We start from the raw sequence: 25,119 nt of genomic DNA, 5'->3' as shown, positions 1-25,119 counted from the left end.
CCTTGTTGTCAAGGAGAAGGCAGTGGTGCAGTCTACTTCCGGTCAGGTTGGTTGAGTTCCAGGCAGGCAGGGAGCCACTCCAGGATGCCTCCCTGTCCCTATGTTGGTTGGGACACCTGGACTACAAAAGAGAGAGAAGATAGCCGGGAGGGCATCAATAAATCTGAGTGAGTAGGCGTGGCCCTGGGGGGGTTGGGGCTACGAGGGGAGAGCAGGGAGGAGCAAACACCTGGAACTGGAACCCAGCTTATCCACCCTCCCAATCAGGAAGGGAGGGAAGACACCCCAGTGTGTGGTCAGTAGGAGTGCCGGTTCTGGGCCTGGCCAGCCAAGTCACAAAGGGAACTCACAAGTACCAAGCTTTCAGCCCTCAAGCCCAGTGTAGCCATGGCTGGGAGCGCTGCACCTCCAGGTCTCCACCCGTCCTCAGTGGGCCTGTGGTATAGACAAGGCTGAGGATCGCCCTTTGAGATCAGATGTGCTCCCAGTAGCCCATGCAGTAGAGTCTTGCTTTGTGCTTCGGGTTAGGCTTGGGGATAAGATCAGGGGATTAGGTCAACCTGTGTCGTATCTTTTTTAATTCTTAAGGAAACTGCTATTTCCACTGAAACTATGGTCGTCAGACCAGCAGTATCAAAAATGCAGACTTTCAAGCCCTACTAATACCTACTAGATGAAAATCTCTATTTTTAACAAGATCCCTAGCTGATTTATATTCATGTCAGAGTTTGAGAAATGCTGATGAGGCCAGCGGTTCACAGCCCTGCCTGCACATTAGAATCAACTGCAGAGTCTTATAAATCATCACACCCAGGCTCCACCCCAGACCAATCAATTAAATACAACTCGCCGGGACTCTCCTAAGTGATTCGAATGTGCAGCCAGGCTGAGAACTCTTGCCAAATACTGGTGTCACTGCAGGTGGTGGGGTTACTGCAGTCTGCACAGGACGTGAGGAACAGGGACAGTCCAGGGAGGACAGTGGGGGAGGGGGGTACAGGAGGAGGACAGGAAAGAGACTCATGAGCCACAGTACTTGTAGGGCTCGGGCTTCCTGATCTCCTCCAGCAGCTGGTGTCCCTGGAGCCTGCTCATATCGCCCCCTCATGGCCACTTACTTGCTAACATCTTGTCCTGACAACCACTGTCCTCTACTCAAGCCCTGGTCCGGAAGGCAGCAGCCTCGGGATCACCTGAGATGCAGAATCTCAGGCCCCACCCAGACCTCCTGGATCCAAATCTACCTTTATGGAGATGCCTGCTGGTACAGGTGCAGGTTAACATGTGAGAAGCCTCGTGGCTTCTGCTGCCTCATCGTCAGCTTACTGTTTGTCCTCTGACCTGCTACCACTGCTGATCCTCTCTGTACATCCAAATATCAAACTCCTTGAGACAGAGGATCTGGAAGTTTCACCTGGCTATTATTTGGGGGAGGCTATGCCTGTTAGGGGCGATCATTGCACCTGGATGCTTCATAGGCCCTGGTCAGTGTTCAGACCAGCGACTACCTGTCAGCGCCCCTGTCAGGGCTAGGGACTGAATCAGCAAAGCTAAGGATGCCTGGAGGCCCTAGAAGGGGGCTGTGAGGCTTCCGAGGACCCTATGAAGAAAGGAGACTGTGTGCCCCTTGGGTGACTTCTCTTTAATTCTGGGGAATGATAGGCTGGCAGCATTAGCCTTAACCACGGGCTCCAGCCTGAACATACTTCCCTCTCATTCATAGGAGCGTTGTCTGTTCCTCACAGGATCATCCCCAGGCTGTGTCCCAGCCCTTGTATCTCCAGGCCTGGCCTGGAAATTGGTGTTCACAAGATGAGCCCGACTGATTACAGACAAAATGTACCGAACATTGAGATTTTCACAGAATGTAGGGAACTGAGTCTATGATGTTACCCTCCCATTTACATAGACAATCAGTCTATATCCTCTTTGTGAGCAAGAGCAGTGTCTACCTTCACTCGTTAACAAATAATTATTTAGCAACTGGTAAAGGTGAGAAGGTGAGCAAGAGCCAGCCCCAAACCCAAGGAGCTTGGGGTGAGCCGAGGGTTACAGATAAACAACCAGGTTGTTACATCACTGGGCTCAGGGCAGCCATATGGAACCTCATCTGAGTGGGGGACCTCTGCTGATTTGGTAGAAGCGGGAGGTCAGTAACCTCAAGACAGAAAATCCAGCAGAGACCTTTCTACCCTGGCCAGGCGAGGAAAGGGTGGGGGCGGTGTTTGTGCCACAGCCAGGCCATCTGGCGCAAAGCTGTGACTCATCCTCTCAGAATCATCATCCAAATGCATTTTCTGAGTTCACAGGGGACCCTGGAGCTGCATGCAGAGAGGGCATGCATCTATGTGTAAAGCCAGACCCAGACTCCCCTGATCTTGGAGTGTGAAGATATGAAACTAACATGTATTCAGCAGCTCTCTTAGGCCAGGATGATCCCTTTAATCCAAGCAGCTCCCCTGGGCTATAGAAAAGTATCAGCATCCCTGGGTTGGCTAATTAGGGGATGTAAATAGCAGAGCCAGGATTCAAAGCCAAGTTGATTTGATTCCAAGGCCCTCAGTCTTTCCTTCCTTATTGCTCCCACTCAGAAGATGGACATATGAGGCCAGGGTGAGCTTTTCATGTATACGAACTGAGGTAGTAAAATGTCCACTAGATAATATGGTTGAAGAACAAAGAATGTAACCCTATTAGCTGATAAGAAGAACATGCATTTCTTCATGGGTCCTCTTCACAACTACCTGTCACATCTGGATACTGCTTTGCAATGTCCCAAAGCTGTTCCTATGCACCGCCCCACTAATTTCCCCCAGCAGAGCAAGGGCACAGATAGAGCAGGAAGAATGTGCATCCCCACTTGACAGGAAGGATCTGAGACATGGAGAGGTGAAGTAACTTGCCCAGGGTCACTTGCGTGGACCATTTACCTTTTGCTCACTTGTTTGTTTGCCTATCTACCTTAATCCCTCCCTCAAAGGATTTAAAAATACATCATAAAATAGAGAATCGCTATGAACATAATGTTAATCAAAATAAGGGGAAATATACTTTCCTTCAGTTACTGGTATACGCCAAGCTCCTTTTCACCTCTAGGCCTTAGCAGGCGTGATGATATCTGTCAGGAACACTGTTCCCCACCCACGCACCTTCCTTCAACTGCCTCCTACCCACCCTTCAGGTCTTGCCTTTCATATCACTGAGGATCTCTTTGGAGTACTTGCTATAGTTGTTAAATAATTATTTGGTCATCTGCTTAATAGGATGTAAACTCCATGACATCGGGGACTATCTTAGCCTGGGTTCTTCCGAAGCAGATCCTGAGACAAGGATTTGTTTTTCAGATGATGCCAGGGAGCATGGGTAGGGGACTGGGAACGTGGAGCAGAAAATAGGAGAGCAATGAAAGGTGTACCTGGGTGGTAACTTGAGCTAGAGCTCAGCCTGCCAGCAAATCTGGGGCACATAGCTCCGTGTGTTAGACCTCCTTGGGGGCAGGGTTGCTGGGTGTTGATATACCAACTCTTTCTGGTCATTGGTTGAGGGCAGCTCCTGGGGCAGGGGTGGAGGAGGATAATTGTCCAGCTCTTCAGTCCGGCTTGGGGATGGCAGCTCCAGCAGTCAGAGAAAGCCCCCAGATGATTGGAAGGCAGGCTGTTCCGTGCTGTAGTGGTGGGGCATCACAGATTCTGCTTCAACGATCTTATCTGTTTTAGTCCTCATACCCATCAGGTTGTCAGAAGGAAAGATGGAAGGTCAAGATCAAAGAAAAAATTAGAATGAAGATAGACAGTCCATAGAACCATCTCAATGACTAAACATCCTATTTCCTTACTTCCTGACAGCCGAAGTGAAAATGGCAACACCTGAGGTATATCATGATCCTTATTGCTCATGAGGAGAAAACATACCAAGTCCTCAGAGGAAGAAAAGTGCCGTTTCCTGGCACTTCTGCCTGACAGGAAGTTCCCTCCAAAGCTGCATGGGGGGGGATAGTCAGTGATAGAGGACACAACACCCTCAACACAACAGGTTCCCTCTGTAATGTAAAGCAGGTTTCGTAAAACTGGTGAAAGCTGAGAGCATGATGCCAAGCATGACTCCACACAAGCACATTTCTAAGGCAGCCAAGACAGTGCTCTCTGAGGACCTTAATGAATCAGTGTGGACAGCCCAGAACATGAGAAGGAATCAATGGATTGCGTATTCGTCAAACAACCCTCCATCATTATCACTTTGATCTCGACACTGGGACCCAAGCCTCATGACTCTGAATCTAGAACATTCTGTTAACACTTTAGTCAAAGATAGCCATATCTATACTGGTTAAGAGCATTAGGTTTAGAGTCAGACTGGCCATCTGCTATCTGCTGTGTAACTTAGCTCTCTGGGCTCTAGTTTCCTCATCTTTAAAATGGGAATATGTGTTCATTATTTAGTGCTGCATACACACCAACTCAAAATTTAGTGGCTTGACAAAAACAGATAAACTGAACTTCATGAAAATTAAAAATGTTGTGCTTCAAGAAAGTGAAAATACAAGCCAAGAATGGAAGAAAATATTTGCATATCTAATAAGGGGTCTGTATCAGAATACATAAAGAACACTTACAAGTCAGCATAAAGGCACACAATTTAAAAATAGGCAAAAATAGGGATCCTGGGGATCCTGGGTGGCTCAGTCAGTTAAGCATCTGACTTTGACTCAGGTCATGATCTCACGACTTTGTGAGTCTGAGCCCTACGTCGAGCTCTATGCTGACAGGTGGGAGCCTGGAGCCTGCTTCAGTTTGTCTCAGTCTATATGCCCCTTCCTCACTCACACACTGTCAATCTCTCTCCAATATAAATAAAGTTTATATTTTAAAAAAACAGACAAAGATTTGATTCTTTGAGGCAAAGAATACATGAAAATGGCCAAAAAACACATGAAAAGATGTTCAAACCATTACTTAGTAGGGAGACACAAATAAAAACCACAATAGATACCATTTCCCCCCCTCCCCCACTAGAATGGCTAAAATAAAAAAAGACAGACAATCACAAGTGCTGACAAGGATGTGAAGAGGTTGAAGCCCTCACACATTGCTGGTGAGGTTGCAAATTGGTGCAGCCGCTTTGGAAAATAGTCTGGCAGCTCATCAAAATATTTGACAGTTACCACATGACTCAGAAATGCCAGCCCTGGGTATACAACCAAGAGAACTGAAAACATATTTCATATGTTCCGAAAAACTTATTTGGTGAGTTCATAAAAACTTGTGCATGAATGTTCATAGCAGCGTTATTCAAAACAACCAAAAATGGAAACAAATGTCCATCAACTGACGATGAGATAAGTAAAATGTGGTATATTCAAATGATGAATATTATTTGGCAGTAAAAAAGAGTGAAGTATTAACACATGCTACAACATGATGAACCTTGAGAACATTATACTGAGTGAAAGAAGCCAGTCACAAAAGGCCACGTACTGTGGGATTCCATTCATACGTATAAAGTGTCCAGAGTAGGGAAGTCCATAGAGACAGAAAGTAGAGTAGTGTTTGCCTGACACTGGCAGGTTGACAGAGGAATGGAGAGTAACTGCTAATTGGTAATATGTTTCTTTTAGGGGTGATGAAAATACTTTTGGGGGTGCCTGGGTGGCTCAGCTGGTTAAGCATCCAACTTCAGTTCAGGTCATGATCTCACGGTTCATGAGTTTGACCCCTGCATCTGGCTCTCTGCTGTCAACACAGAGCTCTCTGTCCCCACCTCTCCCTCTGCCCCTTCCCTGCTCATGTTTTTCTCTCTCTCTTCTCTCTCAAAAATGACAAATAAATAAATATTTAGATTTCAAAAATCTAAAAAAAATATTCTGAAATTAGATAGCAATAATAGATAAATAGGTTTGAATACTAGAAAGCACTGAATTACATACTTTTATAAGGGTAGGTATTATGATATATGAATTATATCTCAATGAAATTGTTATTTCAAAATACCGGTGGCTTAAAACAATAACCATTTACCCATGGTTCTATAATTAGGCCGGACTGAGCTGGGCACTTCTTCTGCCAGCCTCACCTGGGGTCCCTCCTGTGGTTGCTGCTGTCTGGAGCCTAACTGGGATTGAGTGATCCAAGATAGCCTCACTCATGTACCCGGCAGCTGATGCTGGTCCTCTGCTGGGGAACCTCAGCTCTTCTCCAAGGGGCCTCTCACCCTCTTTTAGAGTAGATGGGCCTCCTGGCATTGCAGTTTATGGCAGTGAGTGGAAGCGGCAAGGCCCCTGGGAACCTAATCTTGGGAGGCCCAGAACCTCACTCCCAGTACATTCTATCCACCAGAAAAAGTCACAAGACCAGCCAGGTTCAGGGGGTGCAGAAATAGGTTGCACCTTTCGATGAGAAAAGTGGCAAAGTCACGTTGCAAAGGAACATGCCTATGAGGGTGGACAATATTATGGTGACCCTCTCTGTACGTGTGAAAACACCCATTTCAAAGTGCACTTGGGAGGATTAGATGTGCTAATGCGTGTATTTAGCATGGCACCTGGTACACAGAAGGACTCGTGAAGTAGTGGCTATAATGAAAATTAATAAGACGCTGCAGCATCACATGGTCCACCCTAATTTCCCCAGTCCCGTATGGTGAGAATAGATTGTAGACAGTGAAGCTGGAAATGCCTTTAGACGTTGTACAGTGAGCGAACCCCTCCTTCATCAAGTGTGGAGACTGGGGCCGAGAAGTGACAGACCTGCTCCAAGTCCCTTCCTCACAGGGGATTTGGAAGTCCGAGCACGACATGGGCCTTCTTCAGCTCACATGGTCTCTGACACCCCGTCTCACACTCTTCCCTCCAGACCAGTACCCTGGCTCGGGCTGTAACCATAGTGCTGGCTCCAAGCAGGAGGGTCTTAGAAGGAAAAGAAACAGAAGGCAAATTGTTCCCTGGGATGATGGACAGGAGTCTTAGGAGTTAGGGGTAACTCAGGTGTAACAAAAGGACGGCCCACAAGTTGTATCTTGTCACAGCCATGTTGTTTGGCTGCAGTTGTTGAGTTTTTTTAAGATTTTATTTTTAATAATCTCTATACCCAACATGGGGCTCAAACCCACAACTCTGAGATCAAGAGTCATATATTCTGCTGACTGAGCCAGCTAGGCCACAGGATTTTGTTGTTGTTGTTTTGTTTTGTTTTTAATATTGGAAGAGTGACCAACATTTAAAAATTAAGAAGTTTGGGGCACCTGGGTGGGTCAGTTGGTTGAGTGTCTGACTCTTGATTTCAGCTCAGGTCATGATCCCGGTGTCATGGGATTGAGCTCTCTGTTGGGCTCCGTGCTGAGCATGGAGCCCGCTTGGGATTCTCTCTCTCTCTCTCTCTCTCTCCTTCTGCCCCTTTCCTCTGCTTGCTCTCTCTCTCTCTCTTTCTATCCAAAAAATTTTTTTAAAAATTTTTAATGTTTATTTATTTTTGAGACATAGAGAGACAGAGCACGAGTGGGGGAGGGGCAGAGAGAGATGAAGACACAGAGCTGTCGGCACAGAGCTGGACACGGGGCTCAAACTCACAGACCGTAAGGTCATGACCTGAGTCAAAGTCGGACACTCAACTGACTGAGCAACCCAGGAACCCCTCAAAAATTTTTTTAAAAAAAAATCAAGAGGTTTCCTATAAATAATCAAGTTTATGGCTCATTCTGAAAATCATAAAGATCTGGCAATGTCAGACTGAATTTCCTCCTAGTAACATTGGCTGCTCCTGGGGGTTGGGGAGGCATGTGTCTCTAGCTCCCGGCAGCCCCCGGGGGCCATGCGTTGTCCTCTGGATGTCTGCCAGCCTCTGAAGACATTTGAGTCTGTGCCCAACCAAGGAGCACTTGCTAGGAGGAGGTGGCCTAGATAAACTTTAAGGCTCCCTCTTACCAATCTTTGTTGGCTGGATTTTAGAGGTTTGTTTTGTTTGCTTGCTTGCTTTTTAGAGGCTTCCAGCAGCTTCTCTGAATCACTGTTCAAGCTCTCTCCCTAGTATTGGCCTACCACACCCCTTACTCTCCACCCTCAAAGCTCTGTAAGACTGGCAGGAGGTGGGCAGGAAGAGTGGGTATATTGGGAAGCAGATAGCAGGCTTTTAGTACCACCTCCTTTCCTCTTCCCCATTTCCCATCTTCCTCCTATGCCCTCTCTCTCCTTAGGGACCTGGTGTCCCCATGGTGACATCAGGGGCCCAGGGTTCCCAAGCACAGGTGATCAGGGCCCCATGATCTGGACCATTTCTTACTGTTCTGTCAGAATCTCCCAAGCCTTTCGTACCCATGTCAGTTAAGGAGAGAGTAGATGCTTGCTATCACAAGCCTTATTCTCTTGCGGAGAATTCATCCTACGTTTTAACAAAACAAAATGGAAGCCACGAAAGCCACTTGGATGAATGGGGGATGGGAGGCCTTTGTTCCCAATGACTGCCTGGGTGATTGTAGGCTGCTGTTCTACAGACAGTGGGAACAGCAGGGGATCTGTATGAACTCCAGTCACTCACATGGCTTTCTTTGCTTGGAGTCCTCTGTGGTAGATGGTACTGCCATGCTGTACAAGTCCAAGGAGCACCGTCATGTGGCATTCTATGAATGTGGCACCCACTGGAGTTGGGCAATGCAGAAGCCCCATGATGGGAATGAGCATTAAATGACATAGTACATGGAAGAATCCTGTAAGTATCAGGGATCGTTATTTGTAGAACCCCTGACCAGTCCTCAGCTGTGATGGAAAGCAACACCAGAAACTAGCCAGCACACAACACTAACCTGAGTAATAGCAACATCTTCCATTTGTTGAAATCTTGCTTTGGACAAAGCACATGGCACACTCTTTGTTTATACAATCTTTACATAGCCCTCTAAAGTAACTCTACATGTTATCCTCATTTTATAGACAAACAAATTAGGATCTAGGGAGATATCCTGGCACATTGGAAGGCTTGCAAGAAATAATAAAAATGAACACTTATTGAACTCTTACTATGAGTACTTTATATGTATTAACTCATTTGATCCTTCCCACAACCCCATTTTACAGATGAGAAAACTGAGGTTAAGCATATCACATGCTCAAACAAAGACATACTGGAATCTAAGTCTTGCAAAAAAATAAGAACCGATTATTATAGACACAACTGGGCCTTTGGATCTGGAAATTGTTGAAAGGAAGGGCGGTTATCAGAGACCTTATATCACTTGCCCAAGCCACAGAGGACTGGTTCAAGGTTAGAACTCAATGCCAAAGCTTGAGCTCTGTCCACATGACATATAGACTCTTCCCAGGATTCCCTAAACTGACTCTGCACAAGGTGAGTGGGGTTGGAGTCTGGCTGCTCTCAGAGCATGGCATGTCACTCCTCCCCCACTCTGTGCACTATGCGGGCCCGTGGGGCACGGGGAGGACTCAAGCCATTTGCCCAGGCCCATAAGCTTCAGTGCTATGCACAGGCTGGTGGTGCCCATGTGTGGGATGATGACCGTGGACCCCCACAAGCCCATGCATATAGCAGGTCTACTTCCATCCACTAGGGTCTGGAATCCACGTAGCCTCCACTGTCCATGGGCCCCTCCTCTGGCCATTCTACTCACCAGCAATAAAATAGTCAATCCCTGGCTTCTCTGAAAAGCATCTAATACGCTCAGAGACACAAGCCTTGCCAAACTTCTGTTCCTAATACTTAGAGCTGCACTCCAGAACCAGGCTGCGGGGGCTGGGCCTCCTCACACAGCACAGGACTCACTCAGAGCCCCCCTCATCCTCCCCTGAAGCACCACAGTATCTCCACAGTCATTTCCAGCCCCAGCAGTTCTGAGGCTGCCCAAAGAGGTGCTCCAAGGGCTGTCGGTTAATGTTCTTGGAGGCTGCGTGAGCTTCTTTCTGTAGAGCAGGTTTCTTTCTGTTTCTGAGCTGTTGTGGGGATACCCATCTCCACAGCTCGGAGAGCCATCTCCTTAGCCTTGAAACAGCTCCCAGACCCCTCAATTGGCCTTGCAAAGTCTTAGCAGCCTTGTCAAGTTTATCCCAATCACACTCCCTGTCCATTTGTCTCTTCTCCATCTTCTCTCACTGTGAAGCAAGAGCACAGTTCTATCTGCAAAATCTAGAAAATCCGGGAGCAAGACAGCTAGCTGGAGGGAGAGGAATCTTAACAAAAATTCTCTTTGAAATCCCTACTCCTCTGGCTTTTCCTCTTGCCTTTCCCTCTCCTACCTGAAGCAGGCCCCAAAGAGCCAAGAACACTGAATTCCGAGGCTGGAAGAGCCTCAGTGATCATCCCATTAGGAATGGTCCATCTCACAATGGCAGTAAATTCTTACCTAGAGCTTCCTCTGTGCCAGTCACTGTCCTGAGTGCTTGACAAAGGACATTCATCTCCACAGCAGCTCTGTGAAGTGAGTGCTGTTATTACCATCCTGAGGAAACCATCAAGCTACTTGCCTGGGGTCATTTGCACAGCTAGGAAGTGGGGGAGCCCCAGCATCCACAGCCAAAATCATCAGGCTAGACTGCTGCTCTGTGGAGAATGTACCCTGAAGCCAAAGAAAAGAAGCTGAGGGGAGGGGGGAGGTGCTGAGTGGCTCAGTAGGTTAAGCATCTGACTTGGGTTCAGGTCATGATCTTAGAGTTCATGAGTTGGAGCCTGGTGTCGTGCTCTGTGCTGACAGTTCAGAGCCTGAAGCCTGCTTCGGATTGTGTGTCTCCCTCTCTCTCTGTCCTTCCCCCACTTGTGCTCTGTCTGTTTCTTTCAAAAATAAAGATTAAAACAAAATTTTAAAAAGAAAAGGAAGTTGGTAGCCCTGGGGTCATCAGCTATTTAGTAGAACAGAAAGCTCTCCTGTCTCCTGACTTTGAGGAATGTGTGAGGAGCATGGTCCCAGTAAGTCTCTCTTATTATGATGGAGTCCCTACTACTTTACAGGCACTGTGCTAAACATCTGTTCCTTACAAAAGCTTTGAAATGGGTGCTGTTGGCATTCCTGCTGTGCAGATGAGGGAAACAAAACTTCCAAAAGTAGTTCAGGCAGCCTCTCATGCCATACTGTAGAGTTTTTGTTCAAAGAGTATTATGTCTCACAAAGCTAAGCATAAATGCAATGCACATACTAATCACATTTTTTTCCAAGATAGCTACAAAAGAGCCACTATCTCTGGAGTGCGCATAATTATTCTTAGAGTCTCACAACAGGCCCAGTGTTAAGATGAGGAAACTAAGGCTTATAAATATCGAGTATATTACCCAAGGGGTTAGGAAGCAGCAGGGTGAAGATTCAAACCTAAGTATGATTCTGAAGTACAAGATCTTCAACCACTTTTCTTCAAGGACACACAAGCACCCCCCACTTCTGTTTCCAGTGCTCACATTCTGTGTACTCAGGGAGAGAAAACGCCCCGAGGTGACAGACTTCAGTCCCTATAAAACTGCAGCCCCAGGGCACCTGGGTGGCTCAGTCGGTTAAGTGTCTGACTTTGGCTCAGGTCATGATCTTACAGTTTGTGAGTTCAAGCCTCACCTTGGGCTCTGTGCTAACAGCTCAGAGCCTGGAGCCTGCTTCGGATTCTGTGTCTCCCTCTCTCTCTGCCCTTCCTCTGCTTGCGCTCTCTCTGTCTCTCTCAAAACTAATTCAACATTTAAAAAGTTAAGAACAAACAAACAAAAAGCTGCAACCCCAAGAAAGCCATATGCAGGCCTCTCTGTCCCCAAGCCTCCCTCCTACCTGAGTTGGAAAACAGTCCCCAAGCCATTGCCCTGGTAATGTTTTCAGTACCCCCTGGATTCACGAAGGAGGCATGGTAACTTTTCACAGCCAGCCGAGGCCGCAGTCCTAGGACTTGGGAATTTCCTCCACTCTCGACCACAAAGGAAATAGAGAGGACACAAAGGAAATTTTGAACCTGTTTGTGAACAGGTCTAGAGCAATTCTGAGGGCAGAGTGGAAATTCTCAAAGTCAGTAGGGTGGGGGAGAAAAGTTCCATCAGGATTTGGGGAGAGAGGAGGGGAGAAGTGGGAGGGGATGCAGGTGTAAATTAACCTCAGCATATGCGCTGAGAACTCCTTTATCTTCTGAAAACCTTATGGGAATGGGTTCCCCTTTGGACCTGTTATGTGAACAGCCCTGAAAGCAGACTGTAAAAGTGCATATAAAATTCATGATTTCATTTGTTGTAGGAATGCTGGTAAGGACACTGTCACCCATTTAGGGACTTCTCTCTAAAGTCCATAGCAGTTTCCCTTAAAAACTAGTGCCGGATGTAACAACTGGTGAAGTTCAGATAAGGTCTGTATTAGAGCTAATAGTAACTGAACCGTGTGAAATTCCTGATTTTGCTCGTGGTGGATTATGTAATATATCATCACTGGGCGAAGCGGGTGATGATAACACAGGAACCCTCTGTACTATTTTTGCAACTCCTTGCGAGTCTTAAACTCTTTCAAAATAAAAGTTATTTTTAAAAAGTATTAGAGAGAATATCACTTTCCCTTAAAAACTCTGGTATGTAACCTCTCTGATGGTGACAATTCTGTTGCAGAATAAGCCTCCCATTTTCCTTTGGCTACTAGGAAGCTCAAATTTAAAATTCTTCCTGGAAACACCAAGGCCCTTATGGTCTATATCTTTCTGTTCTTTCTCCAAATGTTGACTTTCTACTATTACTTGTATTTCCCGACTCCTGATTTTCCATCCTTACTTTTATATTACCATTATCTTACTGTATATATTCCTTTTGAGGGACTTCAAATCCTTTATGGAAAGAAATAGTACATACATGTAGAAACTAATAACGTAATTGACACTGCGAGTTTCTGAGATGTTCATTTGCTGTTGTTGTTTTTTAATCTAGGATTTCTGTTTTCCTGTTACCTTAAAGCACTTCCCTAATATCAATTCCCTTCACCCCTTGCGATAGGATTTTTGCCCAGAGTCACATGCAGGTGTCCTGCACATGGAGACTCTCAGCCTTGGTTGGTGTGGTAGCAGGCAGAGGGACGCTGAACCCAGGGTGGCCTGGCATTTCCCTTAGGCTGGGCCAGCCTTTGTCGGCTGTCAGACCAAGAACTGCATGCAGTTCGACCATTTCAAATGCCTCTAGGTGTTGGAAGTTTGAGGTCCTGGAGACAACTACTCAAAAGCGAATTCTCCTCCAGGGAGGGACACTTAGAAGCTACCTAGCAAAAAAAGCACCTTTGTGAACAATTGTGAGCCACACGCTGCTCCGTGTGTCCCGTCGTTATAATTCATTCCACTGTGGTCTCACTCGGGACTCTCAGCAGATGCAGTACAAAGCAAATCCAAAGCGTCCTGTTCATCTGCAAAGGACCAGACAGGCTTCTGGAGGAGGTAGCTCCTCACACTCCCATCTGTCCAGCCACAAACCAGCAGAGACAGGGCACGATAGCTTTGAAGCTCTCTGCCACTGACTGGTACTGGGAGCTTTGATAAGTCTTGCCCATTCTCTGAGCCTCGGTTTCCTTATCCACAAAATGGGAGCAAAAGCCCAAACCAAAGACTAATTTTAGAGCAAACAAGCAGTAATATATGTAAAGGGTCTGGCATTTTGTTGGCCCTCACAAATGTTCAATCCTTATCCTTCCTCAAAAATAAGAATAACAGTTAACATTTATTATGTGCCCGGTGCTAAGCTAGATTGTATGGAAACAAAAATAAAGAAAATAGCGTTTCAATGAATGATGATTTGTGTTCATAGGACATTTGCTATGTGCCTCGTCCTACTTAAGCCTTATAACAGCTCTGTGAGTTTGGTGAAGTCATTCATTCCCATTTTACAGATTAGGACAGCCATCTCCTGGGAATGGTGGAAACACCTCTCAAATGCTATGAGAGAGATATGGATTAAACTCTGTAAAGGTGCTCCTGGGATATGAGGATTGGGAGATCATAGACAGCATTACTCCAAGGTGTGGTGGGTCCTCTTTACATGGAAATTTCAAGCAAACCCAGAAAGAGAGCTACTAAGTTGGGGGAGGGTGTCAGCCTTCTGGTTAAAGCAGCCTCAGCCGGGACCTAGGGGGTGAGTTAGAGGCTGTGCAATGCTTATTTTGCTCTTCTGGTTCTCTGCCCTGCAGGTGTCTGCAGCAGCACCCTGAAGACAGCCTGCCCACAGCCAGCGTCATCCTCTGTTTCCATGACGAGGCCTGGTCCACCCTCTTGAGAACCGTGCACAGTATCCTCGACACGGTGCCCAGGGCCTTCCTGAAGGAGATTATCCTGGTGGACGACCTCAGCCAGCAAGGTGGCTATGGGCTGCCCCCAGCTCTTCGGGTGGGCCTGGACCCTGGCGGGGTCACATGCAGAGACTGGGGTTTGGAACCTCCATAGGCCAGGTTCCCAGAAGCATCCTCCAGATGAGGATTCAGGTGCAGGTAACTCATGAGTGAAGAACCCCAGGGGCAACCAGTAAGGAAATGGGGGGAGAAGACATAAAAAGCAGAGCCACCAAGCAAGGCAAAGAGGTCCAAGCAGGCATCCTGGAAATCACTGCAGCCTGATCTCAGGGAGATCTCTCCCAGTCCCAGCCTCCACCCAGTCCAATATGCTTCTTCCCCAGACACTCTAGAATCACAGCAGGGTGGCCATTCATAAGTGCCCACTGCCTCCTAGACACTGGATGAAGCACTGGACGTGGATCAGTCGTTAAATCCCTCTCGTTTAGCCTCCTCCATTCATTTTCCAGATGAGGAAACTGAGTCCTAAAACGAGAATTGACCAGGACTGAGTCAGGCCAAGTGCAGCAGAGTCAGACCCAGAGCCTAGACTTACAGAATCTGCTCACATGTTTACACTGACCAGAAACTCACTACCAGGGTCCAGCCCGCTGCAACGGCTGAGTCACTGAAAGACGATGGAGTCAGAAGAAGGTTCCATGGTTCTCAAACTTGAATGTACATCAGAATCACATGAAAACACTGGTTGTTAGGCTCTTCCCCGGGGAGCCCCCTAATCTGGTATTGGGCCCAAGAATCTTCATTTCTAACAATATCTCAGGTGATGTGGATGCAGCTGGTCCGTGGACTGCTCTTTGAGAACCACAGCTCTTCTTTGGGGCTTCAGGCCTTTATTTCTGGCTCAACTGAATGGCCTATGGAGGCCCCTGCTGGCCTTGCGGGTGAGAACAGACCACTCCAAGGGAAGCTGAACCTTTGCTAAGGTCCAAAAAACACTTTTCTAAGGGAAATAACAGAGGACTTGATCGAGTGGCCACGTGCCTGGGTTAGTTCTTCTGAAGGTCGTCATGTTGGGAATTTGCCCAGCATGGGCACGATAGTGAGTCAGACTAACCAGAGGCTCCAGGAGTATGTGAGGTCACTAAGATATATTTGGCTGCATATTAGGCAGGACAGATGAGCAGATCCTGAGCTGGGCTGGCTGGTGAAAGTGCCCACAGACTCTCCACTCTCGCCTGCACCAGAGTCCTTCCAAGTGAACATCTGTGGTCCCTTCCCTGTCACCAGCTAATGAACCACATCATGTCAGTGTCCCTTGGTACCTTCCCTTCTCTTTGTGTGTGTAGAAGCAGAGGAGCTGGGCCCCAGTGCGGTGGGTGCCCCCCCACATCCTCAGCATCTTCTGCTTTCCATTCAGTTCTACTTGGAGTATGGTTTTGGGCCCTACATCCCAGGCCTCACATGACATTCCAAGCAGAAAGAGTGAAATGCAGATAGGCAGAGGCTGGTCAGGTTTGGCATTTTAGAAAAAAAAATCAATAAAACTCTACCAGAGTTGGATCAAAAGTCTATTGTTAGTAGCAAGGGAGTCTTGGGGTAGGTGAGTGCTTTTAGCTGCACTGAACAAAATCAAGCTTCTGCTAGCAGGGTGGTGGGAGAGAATGAATGTTGGATAAGACAACCAGCAGTGCTCAATACAGTGGAGTCACCGCAGGGCTGGTTTTCACACATCCAAGTTCAGAAATTTTAATAGCTTTGTTAATAGACGTCCTTCTCTAGGGAACGGACTTGGGGCTAATAAGCTTACCATAAAAATAATTATAAAATAATAAATAGGCACAACATTTTACCACCAAGCAATTCAACAGCCAAGTGACTGGAAATCCTTATGTCCCCTGCTCAGGACAGTTTCCTCTGCAGAAAAGTCTCCCTGGAGAGACTCCCTGGGAGTCACATGCTGTTTAAAAGGTGGGACCTCCCAGTAAGGCTGCCTGAGCCTCCCCTAGCTCAATGGAGACCCAGCTACCAAAGCACCTGGGCTGTGTGTATCCCTGTCAAGACCGCCTCTGGGCTGGGGAACTGGGGGTATTCTTGCTCTTTGGCTTAGTTTTGTTCAACAGATGTACACTGAATGCCTACCATGGGCCAGCCCTGTGCTAGGGCTCAGAGCAGTGGAAATGGGTGAGGTACCATCCCTGCCCTTGAGAATGTCTGAGTTCAGTGGTTAGGGGTGACTCCTTTCCACGACTTCATGGAGGATGCTACTTCTCTCTGAATACATTATTCCTTTGGTTTCCACTGGCCTGTTCATCTTGGTGTGTACACACACACACACACACACACACACACACACACACACAGCTTTTCTTATCTTAAATGAAAAACTTAAGAAGTCTCTCTCATTCTTTATCCCCTATAGAATCATTGTTCCTAAAAAACGTCTAGATTCTTGGCTCAATTTTTCATGTCTCACTTTCTCTTTGACACACTGTGTTTCCTATCCACCCCTACCACTACAATGAGACCACTTTGGCCAGCACCACCAATGAACCACCAGCAGCCACATTTAATGGACCCTCTGTCTTGAACCACTGTCTTAGGTCAGATTGTTTAGAAGTGGAGCCTGAGATGAGATTCATGTGCTCATGATTTGGGGGGTAGTTCACTTTCAGGGGAACTCCATAGGAGAGTGGGGGAGGTAGGAGAGGCAGAGGAAGGAGCTGAACCAAGATGAGGTTTCAGATGAAGTTCATCTGCAGCCTGATCACATGGAGAGCTCCACAGTGCAAACTGCACCTCCGAATCAGTCCTGCCTTGGGGCGAGGACTTTGGTAACCCTGCACTGGTTGGTCATTGACCCTGGGCATCTGGGGCCAAGTGTGGCGTTCTGCATGATTCTCTGGCACTCACAGGAGAGGCAGGGCCATACCCAAGGGCATATCTCCAGAGAAGGATGCAGACTACAGTTAGCAGCAAACCTACAGCTGCTGGATACATGCAAACCAAACCAAACTAAACCAGTAAAAGGGAGCTTAGGACACCTGTGTAGGGCACCAGCAGTGTCTGCATAAGCTCATTGCTGCATTTAGAGAAGGTTAGTCATTTCTCTCGTCTCCCAGTTTTACGACACTGTCTCTGCTGGTTTTCACCAGAGAGAATACTGACCCACCCCTAACTAACTAAGCAACTTACATCTTAGCAACAGCCAAGTGGAATGTATCTGAATCTCAGGACCTTGTGCTCACCCCAGCTCCCAAGAGAATTGCTGATAGTGATCCTAGTGACGGTCATAACAATTTCACTGGCTATGGCATCTGTGACCCCACTGACCATGACTCTGTCGATTCCAGGACAACTCAAGTCTTCTCTCAGCGAATACGTGGCCAGGCTGGAGGGGGTGAAGTTACTCAGGAGCAACAAGAGGCTGGGTGCCATCAGGGCTCGGATGCTGGGGGCCACCAGGGCCACCGGGGATGTGCTCGTCTTCATGGATTCCCACTGTGAGTGCCACCCGGGCTGGCTGGAGCCCCTCCTCAGCAGAATAGCTGGTGACAGGTAACTTCAGCCCTGAGGTCTGGGGGGCAAGAGGTGGGGCTGGGAGGAATTATTTACACCCTCAGCCACTCACAGTACATCTACCCACCACTGAAAAAGTCCCTGGGTCTCCTCCGCTATTAGAGAGCAACATGTGTCTTTGGATTTTTCCCAATGTTTGAGCTTGAGCCTTCTCAAAAGCACAGGGAGGTAAAGTTGGAAGGGAAGTTAGAAATCCCTCAGTCCATCTGCCTTGTTTTCTAGACACAAAAACTGGGGCCGGGAGAATAGCTTCTATTAAGTTGCAAATACTCCTGGATAGGGTAACATCCTACCATGGTTATCACTCTCTTTGATGAAAAGTGAGCAATTTTAATCAAGATTGTAATATAGCCCAAGAAAAAGTCTTGATATTTTGCTTTTAGTTACTTACCCCTAAAAAGAAAGCATTAGACTCTGTGATTGCTAACCTTGCATCAAGAACCAGCATTGGTTTTCTGGATGAGGGGTCTCTAATGTTCTAAGCAAGGCCTCAGGAATATGAAGTCAGAGACAACTGCATTAGCCAAACATTTAACATTTCTTCTTTGACCACCTTTCCATTCTTCTTTCCCATCTTACTGTCATTTACTCCCCTACTTCCTGCGCTCCTTATATAGTTTCTAAACAAGTCTTGTCAACCATTTTCCTCAACCTGAATATCCCACTAAGGAAAAGCAACACCTGGTGGCCAGCCCTTGGACCAGTCCTTGGGGTTTGCAGAGGCCTATCACACAGTAGGGGCTCAATAAATGATGGCTTCTGATGATGCCTCACCAGACAGGGCTGATGCCAGAACCGAGCCTTATGACTTCTATTCTTGCACTCCTTCCCATGGTAAATGTTCACTGTCTCTGTTGAAGCTGGGGATGACCACCTATAAGAAAAGACATTACTGGGCCAGGAGGTAGAGGAATTAGCATATTCCACTAGATGGAGGAGGTTGCAAGCAACACAATGTAAACTGTTAATAGCCCAGCAATTCCTTTTTAATAAAGAACAATCAGAGCTCAAGTGAAATCAAGAAGGATTAATTTTGCAGGACCATGACACAGATTACTGCCCATTCCTGGTGATTATCTCAGATAATAAATCCAGCACCAGGACCAAGACAAGCAAACACGTGAACTCTACAACTCTGTCATCTTGGATTCTGCTCTCAAAACCACAATGACTGTGTATCTTTGGAGCAGGACCTAAAGTTGGTCCTGCCTATTCCCCCTCTAATTCCCATCCCCATATCACAGACATGGCTTTCAGAGGGACCCGTAAGATCATCTAGTCCTACCTCATGATTGCACTGCTGAAAATAAACTGTGTTCCCAGGAGGGGAAGGGGACCCCTCAGGGTCACACAGGCACTGGATAGCTGGGCTATTTTCTACACTTCTTTTATGCAGACATTTAGAGACCTGGTCATATATTATTAGGACACATGTATGCATAACCTAACCCTAATAGGTTGTTTTCATATAATTCTTCATTGACCTACCCTCCTTGTGAGATGTCTCAGGTAGGTACTTCTGCTCCCATCTCACAGAGAGGGATGTTGGGGCTCCACGGGGTGAAATGATCTACAAGGGCACACAGAGACTCTACACCCAAGCCAGGTGCTCTAACTCTGCGTCCACTGCTCTCTGTGTTGTCTAGGAATTATTTTAAGAATTGGAGAGGGGCGCCTGGGTGGCTCAGTCAGTTAAGCATCTGACTTTGGCTCAGGTCATGATCTCACAATTCATGGGTTTGGGCCCCAGATTGGGGTCTGTACTGACAGCTCAGAGCCTGGAGCCTGTCTTTGGATTCTGTATCTCCCTCTCTCTCTGACCCTCCCCTGATCACATTTCTCTCTCTCTCTAAAACAAATACAACATTAAAAAAAATGGAGAGTGGCACCTGCATGGCTCAGTCAGTTAAGTGTCTGACTCTGACTTATGATATCATGGTTTGTGAGTTTGAGCCTCACATGTGGCTCTGTGCTGACAGTCTGCTTGGGATTCTGTCTCTCTGCCTCTCTCTCTACCCCTCCTGCTCTCTCTCTCTCTCTCTCAAAATAAATAAATCAACTATTTTTTTTTTTAAAGAATTGGAGAAGCTGATCAGGGAGTAACATTTGGTCATACCCACCCCCAGCCTGGTTGTGAGATATGTGTTAAAACATTGATTAGAACAAGCCCCTCATGTCTGCTTCTCACATTGGTGCCATTTTCACAGATCTGGAGATTTCTCACTCTAGGCTGAGAGAGGAAGACTTGGCAATACCTCAGTGTCCTCAGCTATAAATAAAATGGGGATCCCTGAGAACTCTTCCACAGTTAAGAGGTGGGTCCATGAAATTTTAATTTCTTGGGCTCTTTCCTTCTTTTTATCAAACTTCTCTCCTCCCCCTCTCCTTCTCTCTCTTTCTTCCTCCTCTCTCTCTCTCTCTCTCTCTCACACACACACACACACACACACACACACACACACACACAGCCACTGGTCTTGGACCCATTCTGGCTTGGCTTCCTCATCATGTCTTCTCTCTTCTGTGGATTGACCATCTTTTTGTCACCCCACACCTCATTCACAGCTTCCTGTTTTCTTTGGTGTTCAGCTTAAATGCCTTTGCAGGTGAGCGTCTGAAAGAAAAGCTGCCTCTCTTGGGTCTGATTTCTCATTTCTCTCCACTGCACACAGCGATGCTTCAAAACCTGCAGCCTGGTCCCCCTTTAAGGTTTGCTTTACTTCCAGAGAAAGTTTGCTCAAGTGTTTCCTCTGGCTTCCTGTGGCCGCTCACCTTGGGTAAAGCAAAGCCATAGGAGCCAGTGGGCACAGTTCCTAATAGCTGCTGCTCTTCCAGAGAGGAAAGGGTCCCCAGCAGAGACTTATGGCAAGAGGCATGCTGGCACCAGGTCAGGACCCACTGTGCAGAGGGTTGGAAAAGGTCTTTAAGAACTTTTAATAAAAAGGTGGAGTGGGATGATGAGTAACAGTGCAATAAGCCACAAAGCAACTATTTCAAAGGGTCATAACTTCCCCAACAATCTGGTCAGAGGGTTCAAGACCTGGTTCCCAGCCCTGGTTCTCTGCTCCTGTCCGCAGAACAGGCGTATGGAGAGCCATCTGGCAACTTTGTATCAATTGGTAGAAGGAGTCCCTTCTTCATCACCCTTTACTCCCATTTCTCAGAACATGTGTCATAATACATTCATTTTGTAGAACAAGATACTTTAATGCTAACTGCCAGAAACTTTAGAAGGAAGTATGCGAATTTCCGATGTCAGTATTTGAGGCATTCTCTAAGTTTGGGCAGTACACAACGCACATACCTGTACATAGCAGCCCCAGACAGAGTTACTCAAAGGGCAGTTTTGTTTTTGTTTTTGTTTTTTAGAGCAGCCTTAAAGATGCTAATTGGTGGTTGGTTTCCATGTAAAGTAACAAAGGTAAAGATCAAGGGTAGCTGTCAACTGCCATGTGCTAACTGCCAGCTCTAGTACCTAAGCCACAGAGTAAGACTCATGGCCTTAGAAAATTGAGTGTTTCCAATTGGAAGGGGGCAGTCCTTAGTGAAGTGCTCAAAGACAACACCCTCTAAGGGGCGATGCTGGCTCCAGAGGCTGTTTAAGCTGTTTTCCACTTAAATTTGGTCTGGTCCTCTGTCTTACAGACACCTAGCTCTCTCTCTCTCTCTTTTTTTTATTTTTTTACATTTATTTATTTTTGAGAGATAGAGTGAGTGCATGAGTGGGGAGGGGCAGAGAGAGAAGGAGACACAGACTCTGAAGCAGGCTCCAGTCTGTGAGCAAGAGTTCAGCACAGAGCCTGATGCGGGGCTCAAACCCATGAACTGTGAGATCATGCCCTGAGCCGAAGTCAGACACTAAACCGACTGAGCTACCCAGATGCCCCCAAAAAACACCTAGTTCTTAAGGTCACCTACTGCTTAGCCAGGGCTGAACCCGCTCAGTGGGGAGAAGCAAGAACCACTCTGTCCTGCAAGGGGTTAAATGATGGAAAGCAGTCTGAGGAATCCCGTGTATATGTGTGTGCGGCACGCGTGCTTGCTGAGGAGCAGCAGGGGACCCAGATGCCTCCAGCCCCCAAAGGGAGCAGCCTCCTTTTGGTCTCATGCCCCAAGGAAATTCCTCAGCCCTCATCTTACTCCACACCCCTCAGCATGACAGAATCTGAAAGAGCCAACACCAGTCCCGGGGTCACACTTGAGAAGCAAGAGCTCTGGGATGAGAGAATTCAGAGCCTTGTGTTTCTTTTCTTTTCTTTTCTTTTTTTTTTTTTTTACAAATAGTTTATTGTCAAGTTGGTTTCCATATAACACCCAGTGCTCATCCCCACAAGTGCCCTCCTCCATGCCCATCTCCCCCTTCCCCTCCCCCCACACCCATCAGTCCTCAGTTTGTTCTCATCATTCAAGAGTCTCTCATGGTTTGCCTCTCTCCCTCTCCCCCACTATTTCTCCCCTTCTTCTCCCCCACGGTCCTCAGTTAAGTTCCTCCTAATCCTCCTATACATGCAAACATATGATATTTGTCCTTCTCTGCCTGACTTATTTCGCTCAGCATAACACCTCAAGGTCCATCCATGTTGCTACACATGGCCAGATTTCATTGTTTCTCATTGCCATGTAGTATTCCATCATATAGATAAACCACATCTTCTTGATCCATTCGTCTGTTGATGGACACTTAGGCAGAGCCTTGTGTTTCTTAATATAATTTCCCCAACACACCGAGAATGTGGGTGAACTTCCAAAATGACTTTAGACAACACAGAGCCAGAGGGACACTGAAGCACAGGAATGATGAAGAAGGATGAGATAAACTGGGGCTTATAAATAAACTAGGTTTTGTTGGTAAGGATAAAACCCATTATCTTTTGATAACTATTGTTTGTTGACCTCACGTATTGCAGTCAACCAGTGTTTGCTGACAGCTCTCCTACCTCTGTTTGTCTTTTGAAACCCAACTGCCTTACCCCCTGGAGCTTAGAAAGGCTTAGGAGAGAATCAACCTTGTACTTGCCTGAGAGTTAAAGCCCAATTTGAAAGAGAGAATGATGGTGTAAGCAGTTGCTTCGAGCTCTTTCCAAGTCAAACAGGGCAGCTTTGCTATGTTGCTTTAAGTGTATTCCAAGAACACCAGACACATCTGTAGGTACGAAACCCAAAGCTAAATATAAGACTGTTTGGGTTTTTTTAAATCACCATTTTTGAGTCACTAGACTACAGTTCCTCCCCAATTCAGCCATGGTTAAGCAGCTGCTATCCTCTTCATCTCTATCCAAAAGGCACTTAGAAAGGTTCGTGATTAATCACTTAAGTGCCTGGTCAAAATAGAAGGGAAGGAAATTTCAGACAGGAAAAGGTGGCATTGGATATTAAGGGTGATACACTCATTAGCAGTGAGTTTTGTGTAGACTCTGAGATTCCAGCAAGACAGAGCAAAAAGAGAAATTTGATAAATTCTAGAGCTCCCATTTTCTGATCAAAAGTAATGCACACCTTTGTCAGAAAGGACACAGCTCAAAGATCTAGGACCAACAAGTTGTATAGATGCTCGGATGCGATTTCCTTTCTTGTCCTGTTATGATTACTAAAATGGCACAAATTTGATGGGATTCTTCAGGATTCAGCCACACAGATTCCCTGGCTCTCAATTCTGAAATTCCACAAAATGCTTTGCCAGTAGCCAAACCCATCCCATCTGCTCAGTTCACTCCGCAGTAAGTGGGGAGTTGGGGGTGGGTATCCTCCTTTCTTCTTTGATCTTGTTTCTCAGTTTTCTTAGGTCAATTCAGGATGCCAGAAAAAGTTTCCCTTACCTTCCAGAGGCAACAATGTGAAAAGGACAGGAGAACCACATCAGGACCCTTGCCATAAATATAAATCCCATGACTTCTTATGCCAATGTCAGTCACTTGAGGACAGATAATTGAGTCCCAAGACCAGCCTGGCTGTCTCCAAGATGGTAGGAACAGAGATGGACATCAATAGAAGCATATAAACACAGTACGGCTGGCATCTCTCCTGCCAGGAATCTGTCTTCTCTTAGAATGGCACCTTCCAGCCACCCCCAAGTTCAGGACTGATCTATTTCATGGCATAGATTTTAGAAGTAACAGTCATTGGGGCAAGTGGGTGGCTTAGTTAGTTGAAGGTCTGACTCTTGATTTTGACTCAGGTCATGACCCCAAGGTTATGAGATCGAGCCCCCACATCAGGTTCCACGTTGAATATGGAGCCTGCTTAAGATTTTCTCTTTCTCCTTCTGCCCCTCTTCCCACTCATGCTCTCTCTCTTTCTCTCAAATTAAAAAAAAAGTAACAGCCATGAGAGAAAAAATGTGAAAAAACAGAAAAAAATGTGACTGAGATATTGGCTAGGTGGAGATCAGCTCCTGGTACGCAACCTGAGTGATTATCTGTTTAGTTAAAATGTGAAGTTGTATGTAAGCGGCGAATCACAGAATCTACCCCCAAAAGCAAAAGCACACTGTATTCACTGTATGCTAGCCAACTTGACAATAAATTATATTTTAAAAAAAGTTTCTGACCTGTACCAGTTTCCCATATTACCCTCCCTGAGGTCATATCCTAGGCTGTGCAGGCAAAACAAAACAAACAACAATCATAAAAAAAGGGATAAAATACAATTACCAACAGCATCAGTAAATGAACAAGCAAATAAGCCTGGGCGCAGGATTGCCGTTTGCTTGTAGACACCACATGCTCACATACACATGCATTAACACCTGAGACACTGGGGGCTTGGCAATCCTGATTCCTCCAACCAAGTTGTATAATATCAGGAGGAACAAGAAACAGACCCTAGAGCGGGGGCCCATGAATCCTCTGAGATTATGCATAATACTTTGGATATGTGCATATGATTATTTTTCTGGAGAAGAGTCTATACTTTTCAAAGGGGAAATGGCCCCAAAAGAAGTCAATAGGCATAGTCCTATAATGTTACTGCTGAGAAAGGTATTTGTGGGAAATGGTTCCACCTCCCACTTTACAAATGAGGAAACTGAGGCCCAGCGAGGTACAACAGCTATCTCAAGGTCACACAACCAAGGGGCTCCCGAGTGGCTCAGTCGGTAGGGTGTCCGACTTCAGCTCAGGTCATGATCTCATGGTCCGTGAGTTTGAGCCCTGTATTGGGCTCTGTGCTGACAGATTCTGTGCCTCCCTCTCTATCTGCCCCTCCTCTGCTCATGCTCTGTCTCTCAAAAATAAATAAACATTAAAAAAAATATTACACAGCCCATTACTGGCAGAGCTGAGCCTAGAACCCCAATTCTCCTGTCTTTCAGCGCTATGGACAGAGGTTTATCAAAAA

The 25,119-nt window shown here is 46.5% G+C and overlaps 1 protein-coding gene across 1 annotated transcript in view; it reads left to right on the top strand.

The window, feature by feature from the left end:
• GALNT15 (polypeptide N-acetylgalactosaminyltransferase 15) overlaps window positions 1–25,119 on the top strand; it is a 46,071-nt gene that overhangs the window by 6,922 nt on the left and 14,030 nt on the right. The window contains exons 2-3 of the mRNA XM_077750887.1: window positions 14,110–14,276; window positions 17,559–17,763. Coding sequence (XP_077607013.1) covers window positions 14,110–14,276; window positions 17,559–17,763 — 372 coding nt within the window. The remainder of the gene's footprint in view (window positions 1–14,109; window positions 14,277–17,558; window positions 17,764–25,119) is intronic.

The sequence above is a fragment of the Crocuta crocuta genome, unplaced genomic scaffold, assembly GCF_008692635.1.
Source record: "Crocuta crocuta isolate KB4526 unplaced genomic scaffold, BGI_CrCroc_1.0 scaffold279, whole genome shotgun sequence".
Taxonomy (NCBI): Eukaryota; Metazoa; Chordata; class Mammalia; order Carnivora; family Hyaenidae; genus Crocuta; species Crocuta crocuta.
This window is presented reverse-complemented; position numbering and strand designations above follow the sequence as displayed.